Consider the following 23,170-nt stretch of genomic DNA (forward strand, 5'->3'; position numbering starts at 1 on the left):
ATCTTGACACTTGATAGTATATGCCAATCTTGACACTTGATAGTATATGCCTAAGGGTATGATATGTTCAATATTTTATTGTTAATTGATATGTGATTTGAAAAGTAAACAACTTGTTCCCACCCAAGGTTTGCCTCAATGATACTTTCTCACCGAATAAATTTCAAAATACCACCCATCCAAACTTAATATTCTGTTACTACTCAAAGTCAATTCCAACTAATTCTAATAGCAAAAATTCTCTTTGTCACCACCATTTGAATCTTTGGTATCCTCTCTACAAAACTTCTCTTACTCCAACACCTGATTTCTCATCGATTGCAGGTCACTGCAAAGCTAGAGTTTCCTATTTTTAGCTGGTTTTCAGCTGATTCCAGTCGCGAATATTCAATCAGTCACCACCATTCGATCTATCGCCCTCCACTCTACAAAACCTCTCTTACCCTGGCTCTTGATAACTAGTCAAACATCAGCTGAGAAAGTGAAATGTATTTTGGGTATTAACGAAATATAAGCTTTGGGTGATAAAATGGTATTTTGAAGTGTTTTGGGTGGGACAGTGTAATTTAGGCAAACCTTGGGTGGGAAAAAGTCGTTTACTCATTTGTAAACAATCAATCAAATTCAAGGTCCAGGCCGCCATGAATAGTTTAACTTAATGTGTAAAGGTTGATATTAGAAGCCTTACTTTTATACTTTGCTTTTCATAAAACATGCTTATTACAACTCCTCGTTTGAAGAGAAGGCAAACTTTTTATTGCCAAAAAGCCTTGGACTATAATCAATTACAACCTGTCTCTGTCTCTGTCTCATTTCTTTTCTTCTTCACTCACCCTGGATTAAGATTTAAAAATCATATCATCTTAGTTATACTAAATAACATAATCGAAGATAGAATAATTAATAATTTCAAAGGAGAAAAAAAGGGTATGATTTACAGTCCTATCTGCAACACATGGATGTGGTGGTGGAGTTGAGCAGACATGGCCATATATGAATAATACAATGACACCACTAATTTCTTCAATAAACTCTCAAATGTATGGAGGAAATTAAACAAATCAAAGCTGAGAAAAGTTGATTTGAAAAGGGTGTAATTTACAATTATTTTGTTAGATTACATCACCATCTCATGAATGATTGTTTCATTGTGTATATTCACTATACACAGTGTTTCTAACCCTTTTTATAATTGATGTACTTTTAATTTCTTTATGGGGTTCATGGATTTTTTTTTTACTAAGAAAATGAATTGCTTTTGAGAAAGATTATGTTAATGGCAGCTAAGTTTACAACTGTTGGTGTTACTGTTGGAATGAGATCATCCCACTAAATGGGTAATAAATTTAAAATAGAAGAAAGCCTCCTGCACTGTTTAAATTAAAGTGGAAGACTGCAGTCAATTTCAGAAAAGCAAAGCATGGATTATATTTTTTTCCAGTCTTACCGGGAGGATTTATGTTGTTATCATAAAGATAACAACTGACAAATAGTGGGATTTTGGAGTGCCATGGCTGATAAACCAGACAAAAACATAAAAAGAAATGGAAATCCCACTTAGACTATATAATTATTATTTGTTCTGGAAATTAAAACACTTAAAGATGAGCAATGACCCCAGAATTCCAAAATGGTTAGATTCATCAGTCTACATCAGTACCAGTCTACCAAACCAGATAAGGCCATACCTGTAAAAAAACCAAGTAGTTAAAAAGAAGATAAAGCAAAAGAAAAGAAAAGAAAAGAAAAACAAAAAGAAATCAAGAAGAGAGGCAGAGACAGAAAGAATATGAATTGAGAGTTTTAAAGTTTTGAGCAAGTTTGAAAGGGGAGCAAAAAAATTGGAGTGGTGAGTCTGGGTTTGATTAGTTATTGTATTTTTGTGGAAAAAGATATGAACCTAACAAAAGTATGGCCACTTCTTCGTATAAAATGGTTATCTCCTCAATAATGGGATTTGATTGTTTTGGCTTAATGGTCTTACCTGTATTTGTGTGTGTATGAAGTTTGATGTACTTATTTGATGAAATTATTGTATTAAAGATGCCAGTCTCTTCACTAAAAAGTGTTCAGTTTTTGAGTGTAGATCATAAAAGAAGAAGGATTCTGTATTGGCTTTATGGTGCAAAAGTTGAGCAAACAAAGTTAGCCATCAGATTTCTTTAACAAAGTACTCATATTATCTTAAGCGTCACTTCACACCCACATAATAATTTGAAATGAAAGCTAGTTTAAATTAGTTTATAACAATTAAATAGATACATTTTGAATGAAAGGTACTTGCAAGTCGAAAAAGATAATATAGAAATCAGCAACTTGGTAATAGTTTACAAAGTCCAGAGAAAGAAAAATTAAGAAATGAGATTAAATAAGGTGTCTGCAAATGAAGGAGGGACATTTATGCCAAAACTAATCCTATCCTTGAAATTGGAAGTGGGTAGAAAAAGTAATAAGGTGGAGTGGAGTGATGTTTGAAGTGCAATAAGATCTCTCTCTCTCTCAGAAACCATTAGCTCTTGAGATAACAAGACAGTCAAAAGAGGTGCCAACTCACCCTCCAGCAGGTTTGTGATAGCGTTGGCCACTGAAAATCTTTTGGTGTTGGGTTCAAGATCAGGCAACAAATCCAAACATGAACTTCCTTGGAATCTGCCATGATGTGTAAACACATGTTTTCCTTTATATTGAATAGATATGTAATTTGCTTTATTTCCTAGTTGTGCAATAAAAATAGAGGAATTCATACCACTGACTTTAGCATTTCATTATGACAAATGAACCTAAATAAAACGGTCAGGAAGAGAGAAAGAAAGTCAAGATGTAACTACCAAAATTTTTCATTGTTTAATAAATTAACATAACAAATCTTTGGCCAAAATTGTAGTTGGTGTTAGTCTACATGGAATAATTGTAAAATAATTGTAGAATCTTCTGTCATGATCAATCTACCTCTCCAAGAGCATCACCATCTCGCAGTGAGAAGTATGTGGGAAAAGATCGACAGCCATGGCTTTTACAGGTTGGAAAGGCTCTGATACGGGCATAGATTTGGCTCGATGCCGTGCCAATCCTGCACTGCTCATGTTCCTCCATCCCCTGTTGTCTTTATTTCCTTTCTCAACCTTTTCTGGAGATGGTGTGCACAATTCAATAGCATTTGCCACTAAGGTTTCAGGATTGCAGGATATGTAACTGTGGAAAAAGAAACAGTATAAATTATAAGATTGTACAAAGAAAGAGTATATACATATATATAACGAGGAATATCCCAAGTATAATAGTTTACTAACACAAGCCTCCGCAGATGTGGATGTGTCCTCAAAGCTTTAATCACCTGCATTCTCCCGAAAACGGAAACTAGAATTAGCAGTAGCAAGTCACATTTTGAAAGACACATCACATGGATTCTTGTATATGAGTAGTGAAGAGCGAAGACCGAGGTGCCCCATCAAAGAATTAATTTTAAGATTTTAGTCCAAATTATAAACCTTCTCATGTTCAACCCCTGTTAACGACAGCTATGGTGTTTAAATTTTTGAAGGTTTTTAATTTTAGGAGATAGAAAGCAAAACCTTTTAGTAGCATTCAACAAGATACATATTATCCAAGGCATCTTCACCATAAAACAAAAACATAAGAAAGAAGAGCAGTAAATTGCAAACACAACGGTGTTTTCTATGACCACTTCCACACTGTAATTTTGATGCACTACAACTACAAGAATGACAGGGAAAGGGAAACATCCATAGCACAAGTTCTGTACTGAACATAAGCAAAAAGTGAACAAAAGCATCACAGCATGGTGGTTGACCAAGCTGACTTGCTATTGGTGTCTGCTGATATCTATATCCATCTTTGGAGAATAAATATAGATTGAGATCATAATGCCAACTTCATCACAAAGTAAATCACATAGAATACAGAAATGTTTCATTAGACACAGGATAGAACCTTTTTTTTTTTTTTTTTTTACAAATAGGTTGGACACTAACCACCACCCCAATATTCTCCAAACTATAACCTGATAAATGGTCAAGTGTTTTTCTTCAATTTTTCTTTTTCATGACAAGTTAGTAAGAAGGGTCCTTTGGTTGGAGCAAAAGTAATGGAAAATGGTTAAAATGCGCATGTATATGTACATGTGAACTAAAAATAGGAGCATGTTACTTACAGTTGGATGAAGTCCACCACGTGGAGGATCAACAATAGCAACAACATTTTTAAACTGCTGCACAAAGGAATTTTCATCTTCTGAAGTACAACTCTTCTGGACTTGGTTTTGAGGTTCTTTTCCACCACTTTCTGAACACTCAGAAGGGCTAACACCATTTTCAGGCTCATGGCCTGAGCTCCCTTCACTGTGTAGAACGTTATCTACGGAGGAATCATTCTCTTCAGTTGTAGCAGTTTCTTTGTCATTGCTCTCAAATGCATGCTCATCTTGTTTCTGAGGCACATTTAGATACTCTCTTAATAAAGATCCCATCACATCCTCAGCCTGTTAGTCATACAAATAAACAAGAGATAAATTTGCCTTCTAGTAACTGTGATAAATCTAACAAATGTTAAATGATAATAACAAATTAATCAAAATTAAATATCATTTTCCAATGTCAACAGATGAAAATTTGTTTTCCTCGTGAGTTAATACAAATAACGCTAGTCATGATTCACTATTTCAAAAAAGAAAAAAAAAGGAGTCAAAAAATCAAAACCACACCTTTGCACAGACAAATTTACAGTTTTTTATGCCATTAATTTCAGCGTTCCGATGAGCATCTGACACTGCAGAAGCATTCATTTCAATGCCGATAACCTGGAGAATCAAAGTCAGAACAGGTCCAATTATTTGAAAAAGCATAAAAGAGATAGCATTATTTCATTAATATATAAGTCCAAAGGGCATTATACTACTACTTATTTACTGTTTCAAAAACCTCAACTGCATAATTGTCTTATACATATTTATCTGTTATCCAAAACCATGTTACGTAGGGTATTCTACACTTGGAAGTGTCAACCAATAATAAGATCACAAATAAAAGAGAAGGCAAGAACTAGGTAGCCGACTATTACCATACCAACACGATGTGCTAACGTGAGCCCAATTGTTCCAGTACCACAGCATACATCAAATAACAAGGTATCAGGACCCAAATCAGCCCAATCCCCAGCAAGCGAATACAGTTTCTCTGCAGCTAAGGTATTAACCTGCAGTACATAGTTAATTTTATTTATACTTTTCTTTCAGTTTCTATTATATACCAACAAAAACCATTTGCGCACACAATTTATCCAGCTTCAGTTGCAGAAATTATTGAATTGAGCAGAACAGCAATCTGAAGTCTCACCTGGAAAAAAGCTGTTGGGGATATACAAAACCGGAGATTGCTAATACAATCGTGGATTCTTGCCTCCACAACATCGTTAGTTCCCTCCAGCTCGGTGCCGCTTTCTGATTTTGGAATTGTTAGTTGGCGCAATGAAGCATCAGCTGGAGCTACATTTGATATCCCTTGATGATCCTATATGAAAACAAAGTCACCATAAAAAAGGAAGCTAATATAAAGAAAGCATATTGTTCATCAAAAACTTGGAGAGCACCATATTAAGCCACTGGCGTTTAAGGGGCCAAAGAAGCAGACTCTGTACAATCTATAAATTCATAATATTATACGTGGCAAATTTCATTGGCTTGTACAAGAGGCATCATGACTTTAAGGCACCAAGTACTAAACATTCTTTTCTCCTTGTCCATATAGCCATTCCATCCTGATCACACATTCTAAAATCATGGAGTTCTGCATTCCAAATTTTAGCAAAGTAAAACATTGTAGTATTGTATGTTATTTCCTACAGTAGCTTTTGGGTCTCTAGTTTTAGATACTATTCCTGAGGAACAAATCTTCTAATATACCATTAATGCAGTGAATGGGCAAAAACATCCAGACTCGATGATTCTTGTACAAGTAAATCTATTACGAGTGCAAGCCTAAGTAAATTTATAGTTAAAAAACTGAAATGTCCAAACTTAGAGTTCCCACCTGAGGACTTTCATATATTTATAGCATGTATCAATATAGAAACAAGGTATAAGAAACTAGAGACATAATTTATATTGATTATACAAAAACATTAATGACTAATGTTCTGTTAGATCTATTATTATTAGCCAAACAAAATTGAGAACATATTAAAAGTAGCAACAGAGACAGAGGGAGGGGAAGATCTTTCCTTATATCATTGTTCAATATCTTTACTTAGATACAGAAATATTAGCTATCCCAATTACAACATTAAATCACCAAAAGGACCTCATACCTGCACAACCAATGCTGTCAACGGTAAAGATGGTGAGGTTGCAGTGGCTCCTGCTGCAAATGCTTGAGCTAGCTTCTCAAATTCACGGTTTACTACTGAATCATCAACACCCGTTGAGCAAACCTATGTGATCAATATTAAGAAAAAATGAATCTGAGCCCAAAAGGTAAAGGTGAATACATCATTAGAACTACTCCAATTCAAGAAAAAAAAAAAAAAAAAAAAAAGCAAAATGCACCCTATATCAACCAAAACACACCAGCTTGAGCCAATTTAGGTTTCTTTGTTCATTCTTTTGCAACATACTGCAGAAAATTCCAAAAAAGAAATGGTTCATGTGAAACAAAGTTCATTTAAGTTGTCTTTTACTTTATTTGACACAAACCTGAACTATTAGCATGACCTCTGAAGTGTTGGCATCTAAATTTTCAGCATCAGTTGGCTTTCGTGGAGTTCTTCCTTCTCGAACCTTAAAAGACATCAACATAGAGAATGTCAAAATGGGAGATCAACTGAAATTTTAGGTTCATTAAAACAGCATACTGAACAAACCCAATCAAGAATCCTATAGTACACAACTGATGGCAACTAAACAGTCACTTTTAGCTATACATACTGTTAACTGGCGCCAGAATCCAATATTTTTAAATCTGTTCCAAATTGGTAAGTCTGAATGCTGCAGAAATTCCTGGAAGACTGAAGCATATTTGCAAGCAATTGTAGAAACATTTGGACAGTCCACAGGTTCTTCAACTGCTGTCACACCTTCCCTGAAAGTCTCTTATACTTTGTAAGACTGTTCTAATACCAAGAAGTGCCCTCCTAACAACAGCAAAAATAAAGGATAATGCTGACTACCTAAAGTTTCCAAGCATGAATCCCACGGTTGGCTTGCCTTGGAGAGAATATCCAACTGAAAACTCACATTTGTTACGGTATCCATTCACAAGTGGTGACTCAAGTATACCCTCTAGTTGGCAAGGAAGACCGCCTGCAGGATTTAAGATAGAGAAAGGACAAACATAAGCATTACAAGCATTCTTAACATGAATATTTTGGAAAGTCCTCATAAAGGTAAAGACACTACCTATCTCCCTAGATTTGATTATCCATTGTGGAAGTGAAACACCATTTGGACATGCTTTACGAGCATTTCTAGTCTGTCCACAAAATTTATCAAAGTTCAGATTGCTTTAAAATTGTACTGCCAAAAATGATAGAGAAAAATAACACAGGAGTCAGCATTTCTAACAAGTTTTTTCAGCATCTGTGCAATCGAGTTCCTTTTGTGTTCCAACTGATCACTGTAGGGCATGTGTGCCAAGGGTGTCACAACATCTCGAGCACTTCTAGCCCTTGAGACTGAACCATCTACAGCTGAACTGTCAGTGTTGGTATTACCATCTTCTATCCTATTTGAAGATGGAGAGACCCCATCAATCTCTCCAACCAACACAGGCTCATCAGTTTGCTGGGTGTTTTGTGGGTGAGCCATTGCCGATTTGACCTTCTTCTCAAATGATCGAGGAATGACATTCGCAACCTTTAGATTCTTGTTGCCAACAGATATTCCTTCCAGCTTCTGCCACATTAAAATTCCCATATACCAGTGAAAAAAAAGCAATGCAAGTTTTAAAAGCAGTAACTATAAACTATATAAAACAAGGGATACCTCCATTGAACTGCTCAATTGTTCTGTACTTCCAAAATTCACAAAACCCACAGTCATGCCCTTTTTCTTCTTTGCAGATTTAAAGAGAATTTCCTGGCAGAAGAAACATTTGCTATGAAAAAGGTAATGTTGTACTAAGACTTGTATATCTCACACCAAATGGTTTCAATAGACAGAGCAACACAGGAAAAGAAAATAACACTGGCCAAGTCACATAATTTTCCAGTATCTTGTATATTTCTGTAAAACTACCCATATTGTGGCCTAAGATATAATCAAAACAATAGCAACTAAGTTATAAGTCAAAAAGATAAATAAACTAAGAGACAGACAAATTTTAGAAGTATGATTTCCTTCCATTATGATAACTTCACATAAATACTTATAAAGTTGCATAAGTTTAAAATTCTGTAACACGAGAAATATCAAGATGTCTCCTGCCCCAACCTTAAACTCTTCTTGCAGATATCATCAACCAGATTCTGCTACATTGATGCTTTTATCTTCTTTTCCTGTTCTTTTTTATTTCTTTTATGTTGGTTAAACAAACTCTAACGCAATTTTTTTGCTATATGGATACCTAAATGTTCCAACCTTAATACAAATAAGCTTCCAAAAACTACATTGATATGGGAAATTCAAAGACAAACTTATGCTTGGGTTTGTCTCTACTAATAATTTCAATCTTTCAATAATCACTAACCACTTGGATCCCTCATTTCAAAGGCCGGGTACAAAACATAAAAAAGCCAAAGTAATAATTTTTTTCCCTTTTTTAAGAACACGAGAATATAAAACTACTAAAAGAACAATTACTTTTCACAATAACATATAAAAATTGTAATTCAAGTTCATGTTACCAAACCTCATACTCCTAATATTTTATAAATGTTAGGTTCTCGTATTACAAGTTTTACTTTATATGATAGGATTCATTGTTTCACAAGCTTTAAAATTTCACTAACATTTTCTAGAATAAATTTCACGGTTTCTTTTTAAGTTATCTTCCGTTTAGTACAATATAATGTTGACTTAACTCCTAACTTTACTTACATGCTCAGCAAGAAACTTCTTCAAATTATCAGAACTCCATTTCCTTGGTAAATGAACCAAACATTTACTAAGCTCACTATCCTCACCGTCACCGCCGTCACCGTCACCGTCGACAACCACCTCCGTCATCATAACATCCTCCACCTTTTCCTTCACTTCGCATTTCTCGCCATTCTCCGATTGCTTTGCCCTCTTGGCACGCTGCGAAGTGGGGTCCCAAGTGTTGTCGGGTCGGGGCCTGAGCTCCTCCTCGCCGTGAGCATACCTACAAGCGCTTCCATGGCGGCAATGGCCCGAGTGGGTCCTGAAGTAGGAGCAGAGACTGGTTTTCCATAACGGGTTAAGTGAAGGGTCCGGCTCTGAATTTTGTAGTGGGTCCTCCTCTCTTTTACGTTTCTCGGCTGGGTTGGGGTGGTCACCGTCCGTTGACAGCGGAACGGACGGTTGGATTTCGTCATCAGCATTGTGGTCCGGTTGATTTGGATTGGTTGAATCATGACCGTTGATTGGAGGGTCGAGGCTTAGGGTTTCAGTAGGAGAAGATGCCATTGAGTTAGTTACTTAGAAGTTGGAAACTGTCAGTGATATGCTTCTGGTTAGGGGTTTAACTGTTTGGATTCAAAGACCTTAAGTTAAAGCAGGTAGTCTATTTAAATAGTGACGAATGACGAATAGGCGGACCGACATGTCATCTTTCGGAAATGGACACGAACGACGGAGCAGATACTCAAATTATGAAAGAATGTCATGTCGTTTCTTTTGTACTTGGTAAAAAAAGGTAGCCTTGCAATGGAATATTACAAATTCTGTACACTAATAGAGGTTAAATATACACTCAATTTAATTAATTGCTAAAATAGTTGCCTGTTTACATTATTATGTTTTCATGCCTTCAGCATTTGGCTGCACTATATCCATTAAAAATACAAATGGATAATAAGATAATGAAAATAAACTTAGATTAAATGAATTAACCATAAACTATATTATAAGACCAATGCTTTTGCAAGATAAAAATTTAATCACTATGAACTTGTGTGTTAATTTTTGATAGAGGGATAAGCTAGAGAATCATCTTTTTTGCAAACAGAGTGCATAAGTAGGTGAGTTGAAACAGAAATCTTTAAACTTATCATGAGAGAACAACTTCTACAATTGAAGCACTTATCAAACAAATATGTTGACTATATATTTACATGAGAATTCATTTGTGACTATTTCTGGGACAACACCGAAGATAGCCAGCAATGCATTAGAGTTAAACCCATGACATTGTATCCGCACTCCACATTTAACCTCCTGTATATAAAATTACTCCTGATAAACCAGAGTAAATAAAAAGCAATATTCTTCTGGCAGCAGCAGACTGTCCTCAATCATCAGGTCCATTGTTCACCTTAATTTCTAAAAGCCTATCAACCGGTTGCCTACAAATAGGACACCGGTTTGATTGGAACTGCAGAACCTTGGCACACCCACTGCACATACACTGCACAACAATAGAACAAACAAAACATAATCATCAAGTAAAACTTTTAAATAGCCAATTTACATAACAAATCTATAGGAACGAGGACGAAGTTTGATAAGAAAAAGTTTGGAAATGACCCACATGGTTAACAAACATCATTAGATGGGCTTTAAAACCTCACAAACTGATTTTTTATGCTCCCTCCATCAGTTTGATCCAACATTTATAGAATAAACTATCTCGGTATATTCATTTCTTCATAAGAAACTTTACCGAAACTGTTAATTATAGACACTTAAACAGCACAGATGCTTCTCTTTTTGAATCAGGCAATCACAAAGTACAGAACAATTCACATGACTAAGTTGATCCTGAGCCAGGACATTTGAGGGTTAGTGGGGCATAAACATTTACAATCTACCACACCGTAAACATGGCCTATTACAGAATACTCCAACTTAAAAACATAGGCGAGGAGTGTCTTCAGAGGATTTGAACTCACAATTTCCAGCTCTGTGAACATCATTACTAATCATCATGCTAAAGTTCCTTGGTGATGAAAATTCAAGTCTAAAAAAAATTTGAAATATTTTTAAAGTCGCCATACTTCAAGCCTGATGATCAAACAAAATAAATACTGCAAACAAATTCTAATGCCCTTTCGAAGCAGCTTAAATAGGACACATAACATCATCTAGTAGATATGGCATACACCTAAATATAACTAAAAACCAACTATGAAATAGGAGAACGCTCAACTTACTCAAGAAGTAAAAATCTCTTCAATTTTCTCAACAAAGTGGTGTGCTATGCTAGATATACATGCATATAATTGTAAATATGTGACTAAGATAAAGAAAATTTAAGTTTACACACGATCAACATGAAACACAAAAAGTTATGTTCTTAACCCTTCCACTTTGATGTCTATGATGCAACCAGTAAGACAGAGTATTGCCTTGTTTTCCAATCACACCAAAAAAGAATAAAAAAAAGGGAGGAAAATAGAATAAGTTTCTATACATACCATGTGTCGGCATGGGAGGACAGTTGTGTCACGTGGTTCTGACAGGCAGATGACACAATCTTTTCCGGAATCACTTTCATCAGCTTCACTGGAAACAGTATTCCCAATTCCGTAAATTTCCTGAAGCTCATACCTCACTCTGTTCACCCACAAGATTTGCTTAATCACCCTGACTTGGTATTCAGCTTTCTCTCTCTTTTCGAACACTGCCATAGTAATCTGAGAATTCCCAGATGGATTTGCTTCTGATCCACCATGGTCTGATGGGCAAGCCTCAGCCTTCACAATGAGAGGATAAACTTGTGTATCACCCCCCTCTGTCAATGTTGTTTCATCAAACATCAAGAAGTCAATCCCTGTTCCAGAAGGTTGTCTAAACTTCTGGCCGAGACCTGGTTGAAAAGATATAGTGACTGTTTTAAGCAGGTCTTCCTTTGTTGGAATCAGGTTACAGTCTTCTTCTTCTTTAGCTAAAAACATAACCGAAATACTGTTGAAGAAAAGAAAAGAACAATTGTCAGAAGAGCAATATCTTAGTAGTATAGAAGTTTGAAGTATAGAAAGCATCAATATATGCAGGTCAAAGAATAATAATCAAAAGCAAGAGAATTAAACAGGTTCCACAACTCTAACGGTTAGTAAATTAGTTTAAAAAATAACTTTCATGTACCTTGATAATTGATAGAATATGGCTCCAACTATAATATGAAATAGCGTATTATTTCTCATTAGCAAAATATGTTTAAGTAATCAATAAAATAATGTCTGTCGGAAAATCTCGAAACTTGATATTTCAGATGCTAAGGAGAAATGCACTAAGCCAAATCAAATTCATTATATAAGAACACAAAAGCTCATATTTGGGAAGAAGAAAAATCCTGTAACCACACACCAAAATCATTCTAAAGAAGAAAATATACTACTACATCACTCAGACGCTAAATTACATAAGGAAATTATATCTTATGAAAATGATTTTGCAGTAAATAATTTATGAATACTTAAATAGCTTTAAGCCAGAATATATTTGGAAAATGGTGATTGGATTCACCAATATACAAGCTTTAAGCCAAAACTGCAAAGAATGTTGGTTTCATTTTTACCTTTGCTTTCTTTCTTTTCTCTTTTTTTTTCTTGGATAATGTTTACATTACGATAATCATATAAATTTGTCATCTAATCACTAAATTTAAACGCCCTGAACCTACCTAGATACAAATTCCTTTCCACTTTTCAACACCATGTAAGCAACAAAATATAAACCAGAAACAAACCCACATTAAAAAATCAGAAATCATTAAAAATGAAATTAAAACCAAATTGGCATCTTAATCCGCATATAAAGATATACCTTCCAGGCGCAGTGGCGTCAAACGTGAAAGAAACAAGGAACTTTCCAGGACTTTCGTGATCGGGCTCAACCCTAAGACTCTCCTTCTTCACATTAACATCATTTCTTATGGTAACCGCCTTCTGGTGCTCGACGTAGGGCGCCATCATGGGCGGATAATGCGCACCAGGTACTTGATGAAAAGCACCGTAGGGAGTGGGAGCGGGAACAGGAGGGGGCGGGTAAAAAGAGGGGTAATTGTGGTAATATCGATTAGAATTAGGGTATTGAGCGGGATAGGGCGTCGCAGCGGCGAAGACGTACTGGTTTGGCGTGGGTCGAGATCGTGGAGGCGGTGGTTCGTCACTGTGATAGTGCCTCCGATGTTGTCCTGAATTGGAATTTCCCATTATTCAAGTGAATTTTGAATTGAATTGAACGAAGGAGGCGGGCGATGGAAAATTAGGAGATTGACTTGAGGAGATAGATAAGAATAAAGATTGTTTGGGTTTGGTATTGCAATGGGAATGGTAATTGGAATTGGATTATTTATTTATTTATTTATTTATTAATGTAATTATGTTTTGTTACAACTAAGTTATACCTAAATGACAAAGAGATTATTATGATTTATGAGTTGTTTGGGAATTTAATCCAACTCTAATTCACCTCATTATAAGTTACACCTAATGAAATTTGTTTTTATTTAAGTAGTGATCTTAATCTCTCCTTGTAATATAAGATTAGTGCAGTTTTACTATATTGTCCTAATTATAGAATGTTTTGTATAATTTGATATTTTCAAAAGCCAAATAATAAAATAAAAGTTCTGACCCTGTTATTATTATATAACTTATTTGTAGTAAGATAAATAAAAACTAACTATGAGTGATCGAGTAGTTTGATGAGAACTCTTTGGTGTATTACTCAAGTAGTTATGAGTTCAAGTTCATTCTCGGTTGTTAATAGAAATAATCATTGGAGCTCTTACTCGGCTGGTAGTTCCAAGGTCTTGGAGGATTAATTGAGGATTAGCTGAGTTTGAGTCACTCTTCGATTGCTAATAGAGGTAATCAATCAAGCTCTTACTCGATCGATAGTTTTAGGGTCCGAAAAGATTAGTTGAGGTACGCGTAAGCTCGACAGACACCCCCAAAATTGTTATGCCTAAAAAATCAGGGCTGACGTAAGCTTACATCAGCGAGCGTCAATCAAAGTTCAGGAAGGCTTTACACTGTCCAAAATCTGCCACATCACCCCAAGATAGAGAAAACATAGCTGTCACCAACCCAGCCAACTCAAGTTTAGTCTGTGAATGAATTTGGTTCGCACACATGTCTAAACCCCATTTAATTTAAGGATATTTCTTAAGTTATCAACCAATGGGGCACAAGGAAAGACTTACACAGCAATCATTACCTTGAGCTCAACGGCTATAAATAGAGGACTCTTCCTCACAAAATCGGGATCAGATACTTTAAATTCACAAAAACAAATAGCAAAGACAACCTACAAGAAGAGACTGGCTTGATATTCACTCTGAATACCAAGCTCTTGTAATTATGTTCGTTATTCGTGACCTCTTGTAACTTGGCTAATAACCAAGAACACTTATATAAAAAGATAACAATAGATGTAGGAATTGTTTTAAGCATCCGAACCACTATTAAAATTCTCACTGTCTCATTTACTTGTTAAATCTTTGCACACTACTATTCACGTGTAATTTCTAAGACCTGTTAGCATTTTGCACGTGTGACATCGTTGGTGTCAAAATCACGCATCAACAGTTTGGCACTAGAAGGAGGGCGAGATTTCACACCAGCTCTTTGTCCGGTATCCTCAACTGATCAATCAGTATTACCTGCAAAACTCATGGCTCGTGGTCTTGAAACGGAGCATACTAGCGCCAACAACGAGGAGACCCCCCCGCAATTAGGAGACTACTCCTCCCGAAGTAGCTCCACCTCCCCATAGCACTACGACAGACATCCTCTCAACTTCCCAGGCAGACCTTGATGTGATCAGCTACCTGGAGAAGTTTGACAAAACCCTTCAAACGATGAGCCAAAGGCTAGATCGTTTTGATCAAGTCATGCCGCTAAATTTTGACAAGGCGGTACCACCTCCAAAAAGGTCTATAGGTCACGCTAAAGCGTGGAAACGAGCAAAAGCTCATACCACATGCACTACAACGCGTAAAGATAAAGGGAAACAAAGGGCCGAGAAAAGGCAGAAAAGGCTCGAAGGGGCAAGCGAATATTGGTAACAAGAAAGGGAAAAAACTTGTGCATTAGCGACTTGGCAGTATGTCGCATCAAGAGCCATCCCATACCACATCGCAAGGGCACCCCCACAAGAGTGCTCGGCAGGGAGATCCCCGCTATCGCCATTACAATGGTTCCAACCATCATCGAGAGAGAAGCACGCACCATCCGCGGGTCGATTTTGACCACTGCAGATGTAGGGAAAACTCTCTAAGCCATTCAATGCCTTCACAAGGCTCCAACCAGCAGGTGTTAAGGCATGCCAAAAGCTCCGGCCAAGGGAGAGAAAGTACCAACCTGCGGTCTTTCCTCAGCTACAATCGTAGGGAACGTACCTACATTGTAGAAAGTGATCCCCCAAGGGCTCCGCTTCCTCAAATAAAGGAGCTACAACGGGCTTTAGATCAGCTTAGAGGTCAACAAATTAGCAGGGTCGTTGAGGCGTCGCCCTTTTCTCCAGCAGTTCTAACTGCTTCTCTGCCGTCAAGATTTAGAATGCCTGACATGAGAGCATTAGAGGGAAATTCTGATATGCGGGATCATTTCTATGAGTTTAACGACCTCATGGAATTTCACCAAGTTTCTAACTTGACGAAATATAGCTGCTTGGCAATGACTCTAACTGCCCACGCCAAACGTTGGTTCAGATTGCTTCCACCAAGGTCTATCAACTCGTGGTGGCAGATGAGCTCGTTGTTCTTGAGACACTTTCAGGCCAATCGAAAGTTCTCAATGTCGTTAAGCTATCTCAGCAACATACGACAAGAGAAAAATGAGTCTCTTCAACCCTATATTAACAAGTTCCACAGGGAACTGAACAAGGTGGCTAATACCCCCGAGGATTCAGTTTGAACTCTGATAATTACTAAAATTCGCCCGCAAACCGACCTATGGAAGAAATTGCAATATGAGGATGATATTTCTCTCACTACTTCTACAATCTAACATAGAAATATCTACTAATAGAAAACTCGGTGGCAGTTTTAAATCGCCATGACCCCGGGCCTTCGACCAACGCTCCCAGTCAAAGGGAGGAATACCGAAGAGAGAGTAGTAGAAGATATGATCGTAAATGGGCTAATAACGATCAGAGAAAGGGAAAGAAACAACGGTTTGAGCCCAAGAAATCATATGTTCTAGTTCCTCGTCACAACTGTGACATCTCCACTCCACTCAATGCATCCATTTTAGCCATTCTGGATAAATCAGAAGAGGCTAATCTGCTCAGGGAGCTAAAGCCCATGAAAAAACTCGCATCTAAAAGAAATGGCAAGAAATATTGCTGTTATTATCAAAATAATAAGCACCACACCGATGAATGTCGAGCTATTAAGCAGGCAATTAAAGACCTCATTCAAAAAGGGTACTTCAAAGAGTATGTTGTTAGTCCAACTTCCACAAGGGAGAAAGACCAAGAGGACGATGGGAAAAGGCGCCGAGGTCGCAAATATCTCTATCTGGTAGGGACTATCTTTGGGGGACCTCATATAATCGAAAACTCTCGAAGTGCATAGGGAAAATATGCTCGAGAGGCTAGGCATGAGCCCTACTATGTGCTTAATCTGGAACCACGACCTAGTAGAAATAGGAAGGTACGAAGTCCACGGAATGTTGGTGGACAATGAGAGTGTCGTGAACATCATATTCCAGTGAGCTTTTGAGGAAATAAAGCTAGAAGAGGTAGATCTAAAACCTGTCTCCATTCCTTTATATAGGTTTACTAGGGACCATCCAATCCCCCAAAGAATGATTTCGTTTCCGGTCACTTTGGGAGATACCCACAAAATGACCAAAATGACAAAAATTTTAGTAGTGGATTGACCAAAATGACAAAAATTTTAGTTGTGGATTGTCCATCAGCTTTTAATAGCATCCTCGGATGACCTCCACTGTGAAATTTTAAGGTTGTCACCTCAATCTATCATCTAAATATGAAGTTTCCCACTCCGACAGGGTGTGGGGAAGTCAAGGGATCACAATGTGAATCTCGCGACTACTATGATATAGTGGTGCAGATGGCATGCAAAGGGAAAGGAAAATGGAAACCTATGGGCATTCCTGAACAGGCAATGGTGATCAGTAGGATCAAACCACATCCTAGTCCAGTGGAAGACAGTATTGATCCTCGTGCTCAAGAGGAGTATTCCCACAATGAGCCTATTGAGACTTTATCTGAGGTTTTTGTCGACAAAAACGAGCCAACTCATATGCTAAAAATCGGAAGCAATCTCAACTCTCAACTCGCAATTGATTTAACAAGCTTCCTCAGACAAAATATAGATGTTTTTGCATGGACTCATGCTGACATGGTTGGGATCAGCTTAGACGCTATATGTCATGCACTTAACATCGACAGTGCAGTCAAGCCAGTTCGCCAAAGGATAAGAGCTATGGACCCAGAACGCTATGCGGCTCTTAATGTTGAGGTGGATAAGCTCCTCTCAATCGGGTTCATTCGGGAAGCTCATTACCCCAATTGGATTGTCAATCCTGTTTTGGTTAAAAAAAAAAAAAAAAAAAAAACCTCACGATAAGTGGTAAACCTGCGTTGATTTCACTGATCTTAACAATGCCTGCCCATTGGATAATTTCCCTCTGCCAAGAATAGATCAGCTCGTTAATGCCACTTCCAGGCAAGAGCTGCTGAGCTTCATGGATGCCTACTCAAGATATAATCAGATTTCGAAACGGATCGAGGACTATACTGCTATAGAGTTATGCCCTTCGGCCTGAAAAATGTTGGGGCGATGTATGTTTTCTGAGCAGATCAGAAAAACAATGAAGGTCTATGTTGATGACATGTTGGTCAAGTCGCGTGTCACTTCAGATCATATATCCAACCTTGTAGAAATGTTCGATATGCTCCAGAGATATAAAATGAAGCTTAATCCTCTTAAGTGTTCATTTGAAGTACCCACAGGAAAATTCCTAGAGTATATGGTTAATCATCGGGGAATTGAAGTCAATCTCGATAAGATCCAAGCTCTTCTAAATATGAAAAGTCTCACCAATCGCAAACAAGTTCAGAGCTTGAAGGGAAGAAAAACGACTCTCAATCACTTCATATCAGAGCAACAGATCGATGTTTACTGTTCTTTAATATACTCAGAGCCAATAAAAGATTTGAATGGACTCCAGAGTGTGAACAAGCCTTCCAGAGCATAAAAGGGCATCTTGGAAAACCACCTCTTCTGTCCAAGCTGCTTCCTAAAGAAATTTTATTTCTCCACCTGTCCGTTTCTCAGTATGCGATCAGTGCAGCTCTCATTCGAGAAGAAGGCAAAACTCAATGGCTAGTGTATTACATCAGCAAACGGTTACTGGATGAGAGTCAAGGTACCCAGAGATTTAACGATTAGTTTTTACCTTGCTAATAGCTTTTTAGAAACTGCGACCTTACTTCTATACCCATACCATTCATGTACTTACAAATTATCTGCTCAAACAAGTCCTTTAAAAATCAGAGGCCTCGGGTAAATTACTCAAAAGGCCATGGAATTAAGTCAGGTCTACATTATAGACTAAAAGCAACAATCAAAGGGCAAGCCGTAGCTGACTTCATATCAGAGTTTCTCTTATCAGTCAGATCGAGAACCAGAATAGCCAGCAATCGAAGATATCCAAGAAACTATTTGGAACTTGTCAACATGGAGTATTTATGTTATGGGTCTTCTAACATAAAAAGAGTTGGAACTAGTCTTCCGCTTGTCAACCCTAAAGGAACTCATATTTATAAAGCCCTTAGGTTCAAATTCAAAGACACAAATAATAAGGTTGAGTATGAAGCACTATTTGCTAGTTTGCGACTAGCAAGAAAGATGGGATCAAATATGATCGACATCAATAGCAACTCCCTAGCCAATCAAATCTTGAAAGAATATCAAGCCAAATAAGAGAATATGATCAGTTACTTGAAGAAAGCCAAGGTCCCACTCGAGCCCTTCAAGCACTATACGATCAAGCAAATTTCGAGAGACAGCAATTGTATCGCAGATGTTTTGGCGAAGATAGCTTCATCGCTAGACTCTGATGCGCTGGATAACATCCTGATCAAATACATCGAAGTTCCCAATATTAACTCACCCGACCAAACAATGGCTACAACTTATCTGTGTCTTGGATGACTCTTATCATTCAATATCTCAAAGAAGGGGTCCTTCCTAACAGCAAGACTGAGGCAAGGCTCCTATAAACTAGAGATGCACGTCCATAATCAGGGATCAGTTATATAAATGAGGTTTTAGCACTCCCCCTCCTCCGATGTGCAATTGATGAAGAAGCAAACTACATCATGAGAGAGATACATGAAGGGATCTGTGGTAATCACACTGCTGCACAATCTCTTGCCAACAAAATTATCCGTCAGGTATATTATTGACCTTTACTTCATGAAAATACATATAACTTTGTGAAGAAGTGTGATAAGTGCCAGAGATTAGCGAACTTCCTGTGAGATCCTTCCCACCAATTGACAACGATGACCAATCCTTGGCTATTCGCTATGTGGGGAATTGATCTTATCGATCTCATGTCAACCGGTAGGGGTGGTGTCAAATATGTTGTGGTCGTAGTAGATTATTTTATTAAATGGATCGGGGTAGAACCTTTGGCCGCAATCACCACAAAGAAATTCAAAGACTTTGTCTTCAAGAATATAGTGTGTCGCTATGAAATTCCTCATACACTCATCTCAAATAATGGGAAACAGTTTGACAACGAGGAGTTCAAGCAGTTTTGCAAAGAGCTAAGGATTCATAAGAATTTGCCTCAATAGCAAGACTACAAGCTAATGGTCAAGTTGAAGTTGTCAACAAAATCATTAAACACACTTTGAAGGCCAAGCTTGGTGTATCAAAAGGCAATTGGGCTGACGATGTCTTGGAAGTTTTATGGGTATATAGAACAACTTCGAGGACCTCTACTTCAGAGACACATTTCTCCCTAGTATATGGCTGCGAGGCAATGGTCCCAATTGAAGTAGGAATTGGTTCACTTCGGAAAGAATTACACAATGAGGCAGATAATGAAGCATTTATGCGTGCAAGTCTAGACTTAGTTGAAGAACACTACAACAAAGGTCGGTTAAGGATAGCTTCCTACCAACAGCGGGCTAAAAGATTCTTCGACTCCAAAGTCAAGAGAAAATACTTCTGGGTTGGCGACCTGGTCCTCAAATAAGTCATTCTTGAGAATGAAGCGCAGGGGTATTGGGGCCTAATTAGGAAGGTCCATATCGCTTCCCTAAAGTGATATAGTCTAGGACGTATCATCTCAAAAGACTTAATGGTTCTGAAGTGCCGCAAGCTTGGAATGTTGAACATTTGTGTCCTTATTATCAGTGATTCCAAACCCTTGTATAGCTTATGCGATCTGTTTTACTTGTAATTTTTTCTTGTAAATATCATGAATAAGATTATCCCACTTCCTCTTCAAGAATTACTTGTGTCGTAATCTCAAGTTTTAATAATCTTATTATTTACAATGTTATACAAGCTTTACGATCAGAAAAGCTATATTTGTTTTGTGAAGTACTTAAACTATAAAAGGGTTACAAAAGAGAGCTACAAAAGTATGTTTATATATTTTCAAAAATATGTACATGGACGACAAAGAGAGCTACAAAAAATAGCAAAAAGAAACAAAAAAGACTCCTTGAGGACAAGCAGGAAAGAGGTCGATCATTTGTCTTAAACCTTAGGATCCCTGACTTCGAAGTTTGGGTTGTTCGGTCGCAAGCTGTGAATAACTTACAATGCCCAATGACCAACTTTTCTTTCCACCTCGCTATTCAATTGCTTCATCTGCTATGTCAACGAAGTGATCCACCCTTGAGCCATCTTGAGCTCTATGTCTTTCACCTTTATTCTCTTTTCTATGTTTTCCCATGGCTCAGTTCGAGTCTTTTCTATTTCCTTCTCGCGATCTACACTCTCTTGTAGCTCCTTCTCTCTTTGATTCAGATCTTTGGTGAGCTTCGCTATTGCCATCTGGAGCTCTTTGGTGTGGTCATCCTTCTTTTGAAGCTCGTGCTTCTAGAACTCTATTGTTCATTGAGCGAAGTCCCTTTCTGCCAGAGATGTGCTTGCTTGAACCTAAGCATTGCTTACAGCTTCGTTTGAGGTGGCAAAGGCTTGCTTTAATTTGGTAAACTTCTCCTTCATTTCATGAACTTTTCCAGAGGAGTTTATCTTCATCTTGTTATGAGCAACGTTCAAGGTGAGTAGAGACTAAAAGAGAAAGGGGTAAAGAGTTAGTTTTTTTTTTAACGATAGGGAACCCGACCTATGTAAAAGAGTTCACAAAGAGAAATGTTTGTTTTACCTAGCTTTGCATATATGAAGCGCAATAGCCACCAAGTCAGAAGGTCGAGAGGTTACATATCTCTCGAAGGTCGATGCTAGTTGGCACTCTAAAAGGGTGAAGTCCACCAGCCTTAGATGGTCTAACATCTTCCCCAGAAGGTCCAGTATGGATTGACTTTGCCCTACTGAGGTAGAGACCTCTTCTGTTTGTTCTTCGCCAATTTCTCCTTGAGTGGCCACACCTTTCTTCCCTTGCGAAGTTCCTAGGGCGCCTTTTAAAACAATCTTCGAGGTAGGAAGTTAGGTAGGATGTAGCCCACTCGGTAATATTCAGAAGTCATCTCACTCAAATGCTTTGGTTGTTATAATTTTCGTTTTCCTTAAGGTCATGGTTTTCTTCTTCAATAGGCGAGCAGTAGTAAGCTAAGGAGCTTCTTGATGTCGCTCCACAGTTGGTTGCCTTTTGGCACTAGCTTGTGTCCCCGTTATAGGGATATCGCTCGAGGTTGGTCCAAGTTGCGAGTTTAGGTTCAATCTCAGGAAAGTGATTCCCCCAGATCGCTTTGTTTTCTTCGATTGCATGGCTGCTGCATGGCATACAAAAATGATCAGCAAAATAGTCTAACTATGTAAGAGACTTGGGTTTTTTTAGTTTCAGAAAAACTTACGAGCTAAATCGTTTAAGTATGCTTCGGGAGGGAAGAATCTGTACTTTCCAAGGTTTTCAGTCGTCACAAGTAGCTTTGCGTCGCGACCTCTATCAGAAAGTCAGCTGAATGCTTTGATGCGGCTACGATCGGTCAATAGTTGCAACTTGGTCATTTTATTTTCAGCAAATAAAAGAGTTCGTTAGCTTATAATCTGAAAAAGAATTAAGTGTAAAGGACGAGCAACCTGAAAATTGAAGGGAAAAAACTACTCGATTCCTAAAATTTACAAACACCGTCATACTTAAAGAATAAATATTTGGTCTTGGAAGCTCCCGCATTGCTGGGATAGCCAACTATTCCTTCCTCGATCATTGATCATTTGGAAAGGTAGTACGAATCCTTATCTTTACTCTTCTTCAAGATATAGGCGCAAGCGAGCTCCAGTGTCGTTGGCTCCTCGAGGTCATGCTTGCAGAACGATATATACATAGCGATAGCTATCATATATGCGTTCGAAGTTAGCTAGAATGGTGTGATCTAGAAGTGGTCGAGAATTGACCTAATGTAGGGGTGGAAGGGTATCCTCACTCTGCATTTGAAGATGACTTCCGAGATACTAGTCATTCCCTCGGGAGGCTCCTAGGCAGTGTACGACCTCTTTTGGAACATTTCCACGTCAATCGCATACTACTCTAATGCATCTTTGATTTTGTTCATTGTGACAATAGACCTTATCACCTTTCCGAGACCTGCAGAAGTACCTAGCAGGTGCGAGCTTTCTACGCTGGCTATTCTCATTTCAGGGATCTCCATTGGCTCTAGAGTCTGTAAAGGTATGATGTTTAGGGGAGACTCAAACCCTGAATAATCTACCTCATACAATGACTCATAGGAATAAAAAAACCATGGTTTTTCTTCCATAGCCGTCAAAGCTTCTAAACCCTAAAAACTCTTAAAAATGATCCTCTAAACTCTTTACCCTAAGTTTTAAGCCTTCAAGTGTCTCTTTCGAACACCACCCAGAAGTGCTCCTTTCCTAGACCTACAAGATACCCATAACCACCATGATTGTCAAAA

The 23,170-nt window shown here is 37.8% G+C and overlaps 3 protein-coding genes and 1 long non-coding RNA gene across 4 annotated transcripts; 1 reads left to right on the forward strand and 3 right to left on the reverse strand.

Annotated features, from left to right (window-relative positions):
• Nucleotides 1-2,920: 2,920 nt before the first annotated feature.
• LOC116105054 (zinc finger CCCH domain-containing protein 24) lies at nt 2,921-9,746 on the reverse strand. Its single transcript, XM_031391473.1, has 14 exons — nt 9,047-9,746; nt 7,994-8,086; nt 7,574-7,903; nt 7,409-7,481; nt 7,180-7,312; nt 6,938-7,091; nt 6,707-6,790; nt 6,322-6,444; nt 5,352-5,525; nt 5,077-5,211; nt 4,721-4,816; nt 4,172-4,498; nt 3,291-3,334; nt 2,921-3,192 (listed from the first exon to the last, which is right to left on the reverse strand). The coding sequence occupies exons 1-14, from the start codon at nt 9,593-9,595 to the stop codon at nt 2,946-2,948; spliced, it is 2,562 nt and encodes an 853-aa protein (XP_031247333.1). The 5' UTR covers nt 9,596-9,746; the 3' UTR covers nt 2,921-2,945.
• Nucleotides 9,747-10,201: 455 nt separating this feature from the next.
• Nucleotides 10,202-13,367, reverse strand: LOC116105019 (probable E3 ubiquitin-protein ligase LOG2). Its single transcript, XM_031391444.1, has 3 exons — nt 12,896-13,367; nt 11,545-12,034; nt 10,202-10,535 (listed from the first exon to the last, which is right to left on the reverse strand). The coding sequence occupies exons 1-3, from the start codon at nt 13,282-13,284 to the stop codon at nt 10,419-10,421; spliced, it is 996 nt and encodes a 331-aa protein (XP_031247304.1). The 5' UTR covers nt 13,285-13,367; the 3' UTR covers nt 10,202-10,418.
• A 1,996-nt stretch (nt 13,368-15,363) lies between these two features.
• On the forward strand, nt 15,364-16,655 carry LOC116105052. The gene is made up of 2 exons (XM_031391471.1): nt 15,364-15,987; nt 16,092-16,655. Exons 1-2 carry the CDS (start codon nt 15,364-15,366, stop codon nt 16,653-16,655), a joined length of 1,188 nt encoding a protein of 395 aa, XP_031247331.1.
• A 4,087-nt stretch (nt 16,656-20,742) lies between these two features.
• On the reverse strand, nt 20,743-22,325 carry LOC116105005. Its single transcript, XR_004124005.1, has 3 exons — nt 22,112-22,325; nt 21,463-22,030; nt 20,743-21,368 (listed from the first exon to the last, which is right to left on the reverse strand). It is a non-coding gene; the product is annotated as an uncharacterized LOC116105005 (long non-coding RNA).
• Nucleotides 22,326-23,170: the final 845 nt, after the last annotated feature.

Source organism: Pistacia vera, unplaced genomic scaffold (assembly GCF_008641045.1).
Source record: "Pistacia vera cultivar Batoury unplaced genomic scaffold, PisVer_v2 Contig491, whole genome shotgun sequence".
Classification (NCBI taxonomy): Eukaryota; Viridiplantae; Streptophyta; class Magnoliopsida; order Sapindales; family Anacardiaceae; genus Pistacia; species Pistacia vera.

Bases quoted from the DNA above. Each gene is read 5' to 3' on its own strand.
- LOC116105054 (XM_031391473.1), bottom strand. From the start codon at position 9,595: ATGGCATCTTCTCCTACTGAAACCCTAAGCCTCGACCCTCCAATCAAC. The intron at 5,212-5,351 runs GTGAGACTTCAG...TATGTACTGCAG, and splicing joins CCCCAACAGCTTTTTTCCAG to GTTAATACCTTAGCTGCAGA. The intron at 3,193-3,290 runs GTTAGTAAACTA...CTTTTTCCACAG, and splicing joins CCACATCTGCGGAGGCTTGT to TTACATATCCTGCAATCCTG.
- LOC116105019 (XM_031391444.1), bottom strand. From the start codon at position 13,284: ATGGGAAATTCCAATTCAGGACAACATCGGAGGCACTATCACAGTGAC. The intron at 12,035-12,895 runs GTATATCTTTAT...TTTCTTCAACAG, and splicing joins GACGCCACTGCGCCTGGAAG to TATTTCGGTTATGTTTTTAG. The intron at 10,536-11,544 runs GTATGTATAGAA...ATTGTTGTGCAG, and splicing joins TCCTCCCATGCCGACACATG to TGTATGTGCAGTGGGTGTGC.
- LOC116105052 (XM_031391471.1), top strand. From the start codon at position 15,364: ATGCCTTCACAAGGCTCCAACCAGCAGGTGTTAAGGCATGCCAAAAGC. The intron at 15,988-16,091 runs GTTTGAACTCTG...AATCTAACATAG, and splicing joins CTAATACCCCCGAGGATTCA to AAATATCTACTAATAGAAAA.